This window comes from Eimeria tenella, genomic scaffold, assembly GCF_000499545.2.
Source record: "Eimeria tenella Houghton genomic scaffold, Eth_scaff18, whole genome shotgun sequence".
Lineage (NCBI taxonomy): Eukaryota > Apicomplexa > Conoidasida > Eucoccidiorida > Eimeriidae > Eimeria > Eimeria tenella.
This window is the reverse complement of record NW_013541630.1, coordinates 58,771-65,603: the sequence shown is the minus strand read 5'-3', so window position 1 is coordinate 65,603 and position 6,833 is coordinate 58,771. Positions and strand designations below refer to the sequence as shown.

The 6,833-nt window shown below is 55.1% G+C and overlaps 1 protein-coding gene across 1 annotated transcript; it reads right to left on the bottom strand.

Annotated features, from left to right (window-relative positions):
• ETH_00017785 (uncharacterized protein) lies at positions 1–6,831 on the bottom strand (the record flags this gene model as incomplete). Its single annotated transcript, XM_013373865.1, has 6 exons — positions 1–165; positions 371–456; positions 665–758; positions 1,012–1,072; positions 1,573–1,634; positions 6,244–6,831. The coding sequence occupies 6 exons, from the start codon at positions 6,829–6,831 to the stop codon at positions 1–3; spliced, it is 1,056 nt and encodes a 351-aa protein (XP_013229319.1).
• Between the last annotated feature and the right edge of the window lie 2 nt (positions 6,832–6,833).

The window sequence follows — 6,833 nt, the reverse complement described above, 5'->3', positions numbered from 1 at the left end:
TCAGAGGGCGCGGAAGGGCGCGGGAACCACCAAGGGTTTGTCAGGGGCGCTGTTGAGGGTTTTGGGAATTAAAAAAAGAAAAGAAGGCAAAAGTTTGAAATGGCGAGAAAAGAAAAGAGGTTTTAAACACTTGGTGAGAGTGAACTCGCAACGCCGCTTCGCGTCCTGAACGCCCAAACCCTAAACCCTAAACCCTAAACGCTAAACCCTAAACCATAAACCCTAAAGAGCGTCGCCGCTGCTCCGCAGCTTGAGAGGCAACTCCAGCTGCGCTTTGCGGGACACAGACACGCGAAGGGGGGCACCCTAAACCCTAAACCCTAAACCCTAAGCCCCAAACCCTAAACCCTAAACCCTGGAATGTGCTTACTCGAGGCTTCACAACAAGAGAAATATATCTCTTATGAACATCTTGAGATTCTCTTTGCAGTTCCCAGCTCAAGTAAAGCCACGGGTCTGATGTGTACATACACAGCAAGCCCTTAACCCTAAACCCTAAACCCTTAAAGCTAAACCCTGAACCCTAAACCCTAGAGCACCGGGCTCGCGGGCTTTTCCACATGCTGATGCGATGCGCTGCAGCGCGCAGGAATGAGGAGCTGTCGCTACGGCTCAGGGACTAGGGTTTAGGGTTTAGGGCTTAGAATTAGGGTTTAGGGTTTACCGCCAAAGTTGGCATCGTATTTCTCTGCCAGCTGCAGCAGCTGTTTGTCTTCTTCTTCTGTCCAAGGCATTCCTTCTCTCTTGAGTGGCGCTGCCTGCGCGTTCAAAACCCTAAACCCTAAACCCTAAACCCTAAACCCTAAACCCTAGGGCCTGAACCGTAAACCCTTTGGTGCGCCTTCAGATCTGAACCCCGGCCCTTCCCTGCTCGCCGTTTGCTAAAACTCCTAAACCCTAAACCCTAAACCCTGAGCGCTAAACCCCAACTCCGAAGCCCTCCTCCTCTCCCTCCCTCTACACACGGAAACAAGGGATTAGGGATTAGGGTTTAGGGTTTAGGGTTTGTACCTGAAATCGCTGCATATAGTCGGTGTAGGAATTCTCCGGCCAGAGCCCATGGTTAAACAAACTGAAACAAAGCCAACAGGGAACCCCTCTTTTGCTTCCTAGCTAGCTAGCTAGCTAGCTAACTAGCCACTAATCTAGCTATCTGGCTGGCTAGCTAGCTAGCTAGCTTGCTGGCTGGCTGGCTGCGTAGCTATCTATCTAGTTAGCTAGCTAGCTGGCTAGCTAGCTGGCTGGCTAGCTGGTTGAGCTAGCAGGTAGCTAGCTGTTAGTCTAAGCTAGCTAGCTGATAGTCCAGCTAGCTAGCCAACACTCTGGCCAGCTAGCCAGTGACCTAGCTAGCTAGCCACCAATGTAGCCAGCAAGCCAGCTAGCTAGCTAGCTACCTAGCTAGCTAGCTAGCAGCTAAAAGGAGAAAAATCACATTAAATGAAGCAAAAAAGTAAACAAATAAACAAATAATAAACAATAAATACTCATAAATAATGAATAAATAAATGGATAAATAAATAAACAAATAATAAACATACAATTAATAAATAAATTAATTAAAAAGATACTCACCGCAAATGCCGCAGCAAAAGGCGCCGCTGCGCATTTGTAATGCCCTCGATTTCTATCAAGTCCTAAAAATAAAAAATTAAAAAATAAAAAAATAAATCAATAAATTAATTAGTTAATGACAATAATAATAAATAAATGATACTGGTAAGTGCTTTGTTAATGGTTATTTGCACTTCAAATCCTGCATTTAAAGCTCCAGCAAACGGCCGCGCAAGCAGCAGCAGCAGCAGCAGCAGCAGCAGCAACAGCAGCAGCGGCGATAAAGTTAGTTAAAGTAGCAGCTGAAGCACTGCCAGCAATAATATTAGTCTGAACAGCAGCAGCAGCAGCAGCAACAGCAATGCCGACAGGCCAAATATCACCGTCGTCAGCAGCAGCAGCAGCAGCAGCAGCAGCAACGGGCTAAACAGCAGCAGCAAGAGCGGCAGAAGCGGACAAACACCTTGAGCAGCAGCAGCAGCAGCAACAGCAGCAGCAGCAGGCACCTTGGGGGAGGCCGTGACGAAGGCGTTCCAGGAGTTGAAGTGGCTGCTGATTGCTGCTGCTGCTGCTGCTGCTGCTGCTGCATCTGGGTCTAGGCCAACTCGCAAAACGAAGTCTTCAATGGTCCACCCCTCTGAGGTGTACAGACACCCCGCACGAACACCCCACACAAATTCACATACAGCTAGCCAGGCTAGCTGCTAGCTAGCTAGCTAGGTAGCCACTGAGAGCTAGCTAACTACCTAGCTACCTAGCTTGCTGCAATGCTACACGGCTAGCTGCCACTCAAAGAAAAATCAGCATTGCAGCAGCAGTATTGCAGCAGCATTGCAGCAGCAGCATTGCAGCAGCAGCAGCATTGCAGCAGCAGCGTTGCAGCAGCATTGGAGCAGCAGCATTGCAGCAGCAGCATTGCAGCAGCAGCATATCAGCAGCAGCATTGCAGCACCAGCATTGCAGCAGCAGCATCATTGTAACAGCAGCATTGCAGCAGCGGCGGCATTGCAGCAGCAGCATTGCAGCAGCAGCAGCACTGCAGCAGCAGCACTGCAGCAGCATTGCAGCAGCAGCATTGCAGCAGCAGCCCTGCAGCAGCAGCATTGCAGCAGCACCAGCAACAGCACTGCAGCAGCACCAGCAACAGCATTACAGCTGCAGCAGCATTACAGCCGCAGCAGCATTGGAGCAGCAGCACTGCAGCAGCATTGCAGCAGCAGTAGCTCCAGCATTGCAGCAGCAGCAGCATTGCAGTGTCATCGCAGCAGCAGCAGCATTGCAGCAGCAGCAGCATTGCAGCAGCAGCATTGTAGCCGCAGCAGCATTGCAGCAGCAGCACTGCAGCAGCAGCAGCAGCAATCCAGCAGCAGCATTGGAGCAGCAGCGGCATTGCAGCAGCAGCAGCACTGCACCAGCATTGCAGCAGCAACCGCATTGCAGCAACAGCATTGCAGCAGCAGCATTGCAGCAACACTGCAGCAGCAGCAGCGTTGCAGCAGCAGCATTGCAGCAGCACCATTGCAGCAGCAGCATTGGAGCAGCACTGCAGCAGCATTGCAGCAGCAGCAGCAGCATTGCAGCAGCATTGCAGCAGCAGCATTGCAGCAGCAGCAGCACTGGAGCAGCAGCGTTGCAGCAGCAGCATTGCAGCAACAGCATATCGCAGCAGCATTGCAGCAGCAGCATTGCAGCAGCAGCATCATTGTAGCACCAGCACTGCAGCAGCAGCGGCATTGGAGCAGCAGCATTGCAGCAGCAGCAGCACTGCAGCAGCAGCATTGCAGCAGCAGGAGCAGCAGCATTGCAGCAGCAGCAGCGCTGCAGCATTGCAGCAGCAGCATTGCAGCAGCACCAGTAACAACACTGCAGCAGCAGCATTCCAGCAGCAGCATTACCGCCGCAGCAACATTGCAGCAGCAGCATTGGAGCAGCAGCATTCGAGCAGCAGCACTGCAGCAGCAGCATTGCAGCAGCAGTACTGCAGCAGCTGCAGCATTGGAGCAGCAGCACTGCAGCAGCAGCAGCACTGCAGCAGCATTGCAGCAGCAGTAGCTGCAGCATTGCAGCAGCAGCAGCATTGCAGTGGCATCGCAGCAGCAGCAGCATTGCAGCAGCAGCAGCATTGCAGCAGCGTTGCAGCAGCAGTACTGCAGCAGCTGCAGCATTGCAGCAGCAGCAGCATTGTAGCAGCAGCAGCATTGCAGCAGCAGCACTGCAGCAGCAGCAGCAGCAATGCAGCAGCAGCATTGCAGCAGCAGCGGCATTGCAGCAGCAGCAGCACTGCACCAGCATTGCAGCAGCATTGCAGCAGCAACCGCATTGCAGCAGCAGCATCGCAGCAGCAGCATTGCAGCAGCATTGCAGAAGCAGCATTGCAGCAGCATTGCAGCGGCAGCATTGGAGCAGCACTGCAGCAGCATTGCAGCAGCAGGAGAAGCATTGCAGCAGCATTGTAGCAGCAGCATTGCAGCAGCAGCATCATTGTAGCAGCAGCACTGCAGCAGCAGCGGCATTGGAGCAGCAGCATTGCAGCAGCAGCAGCACTGCAGCAGCAGCAAAAGCAGCAGCAGCAGCACTGGAGCAGCAGCATTGCAGCAGCAGCAGCATTGCAGCAGCAGCACTGCACCAGCATTGCAGCACCGGCAGCATCATTGCAGCAGCACAAGCAACAGCACTGCAGCAGCAGCATTCCAGCAGCAGCATTACAGCCGCAGCAACATTGCAGCAGCAGCATTGCAGCAGCAGCATTGCAGCAGCAGCATTGCGGCAGCGATACTGCAGCAGAGGGAGCATTGCAGCAGCAGCACTGTAGCACCAGCAGCATTGCAGCAGCATTGCAGCACTAGTAGCTGGAGCACTGCAGCAGCAGCAGCATTGCAGTGGCATCGCAGCAGCAGCAGCATTGCAGCAGCAGCAGCATTGCAGCAGCGTTGCAGCAGCAGCATTGCAGCAGCAGCAGCATTGCAGCAGCAGCAGCATTGCAGCAGCAGCAGCATTGGAGCAGCAGCGGCATTGCAGCAGCAGCACTGCAGCAGCAGCAGCAGCAATGCAGCAGCAGCATTGCAGCAGCAGCGGCATTGCAGCAGCAGCAGCACTGCACCAGCATTGCAGCAGCAACCGCATTGCAGCAGCAGCATCGCACCAGCAGCATTGCAGCAACACTGCAGCAGCAGCAGCATTGCAGAAGCAGCATTGCAGCAGCATTACAGCGGCAGCATTGGAGCAGCACTGCAGCAGCATTGCAGCAGCAGCAGAAGCATTGCAGCAGCATCGCAGCAGCAGCATTGCAGCAGCAGCAGCACTGCAGCAGCAGCATTGCAGCAGCAGCACTGCAGCAGCACCAGCAACAGCATTGCAGCAGCAGCATTCCAGCAGCAGCATTACAGCCGCAGGAACATTGCAGCAGCAGCATTGCAGCAGCAGCATTGGAGCAGCAGCATCATTGTCGCAGCAGCACTGCAGCAGGGGAACTGCAGCAGCTGCAGCATCGGTGCAGCAGCACTGCAGCAGCAGCAGCATTGCAGCAGCAGCAGCAGTAGCTGCAGCATTGCAGCAGCAGCAGCATTGCTGGAGCACTGCAGCAGCAGCAGCATTGCAGTGGCATCGCAGCAGCAGCAGCATTGCAGCAGCAGCAGCATTGCAGCAGCAGCAGCATTGCAGCAGCAGCAGCATTGTAGCAGCAGCAGCATTGCAGCAGCACTGCAGCAGCAGCAGCACTGCACCAGCACTGCAGCAGCATTGCAGCAGCAACCGCATTGCAGCAACAGCATTGCATGAGCAGCATTGCAGCAACACTGCAGTGGCAGCAGCAGCAGCATTGCAGCAGCAGCCATGCAGCAGCACCATTGCAGCAGCAGCATTGGAGCAGCACTGCAGCAGCATTGCAGCAGCAGCAGCAGCATTGCAGCAGCAGCAGCATCGCAGCAGCAGCATTGCAACAGCAGCAGCACTGGAGCAGCAGCATTGCAGCAGCAGCATTACAGCAACAGCATATCGCAGCAGCAGCATTGCAGCAGCAGCATCATTGTAGCAGCAGCACTGCAGCAGCAGCGGCATTGGAGCAGCAGCATTGGAGCAGCAGCAGCACTGCAGCAGCAGCATTGGAGCAGCATTGCAGCAGCAGCAGCACTGGAGCAGCAGCATTGCAGCAGCAGCAGCACTGCAGCAGCAGCACTGCAGCAGCATTGCAGCACAAGCAGCAGCATTGCAGCAGCACCAGCAATAGCACTGCAGTAGCAGCACTGCAGCAGCAGCATTGCGGCAGCAGCAGCATTGCAGCAACAGCATTGCAGCAGCAGCATTGCAGCAGCAGCATTGCGGCAGCAATACTCCAGCAGCTGGAGCATTGCAGCAGCCGCACTGCAGCACCAGTAGCACTGCAGCAGCAATGCAGCACCAGTAGGTGCAGCATTGCAGCAGCAGCAGCATTGCAGTGGCATCGCAGCAGCAGCAGCATTGCATCAGCAGCAGCATTGCAGCAGCGTTGCAGCAGCAGCATTGCAGCAGCAGCATTGCAGCAGCAGCAGCATTGCAGCAGCAGCAGCATTGTAGCAGCAGCAGCAATGCAGCAGCAGCACTGGAGCAGCAGCGGCATTGCAGCAGCAGCAGCACTGCACCAGCATTGCAGCAGCATTGCAGCAGCAACACTGCAGCAGCAGCAGCATTGCAGCAGCAGCATTGCAGCAGCAACACTGCAGCAGCAGCAGCATTGCAGCAGCAGCATTGCAGCAACACTGCAGCAGCAGCAGCATTGCAGCAGCAGCATTGCAGCAGCAGCATTGCAGCAGCAGCAGCAGCAGCAGCACTGCAGCAGCATTGCAGCAGCAGCAGCAGCATTGCAGCAGCAGCAGCATCGCAGCAGCAGCATTGCAGCAGCAGCAGCACTGCAGAAGCAGCAGCAATGCAGCAGCAGCATTGCAGCAGCAGCACTGGAGCAGCACTGCAGTGGCAGCACTGCAGCAGCAGCATTGCAGCAACATTGCAGCAGCAGTAGCATTGCAGCAGCAGCATTGCAGCAGCAGCATTGCAGCAGCAGCAGCATTGCAGCCGCATTGCAGCAGCAGCACTGCGGCAGCAGCAGCATTGCAGCAGCAGCAGCAGCATTGCAGCAGCAGCATCGCAGCAGCACCAGCAGCATTGCAGCAGCAGCACTGCAGCAGCAGCAGCATTGCAGCAGCAGCATTGCAGCAACACTGCAGCAGCAGCAGCAGTAGCATTGCAGTAGCAGCATTGCAGCAGCACCTTTGCAGCAGCAGCATTGGAGCAGCATTGCAGCAGCATTG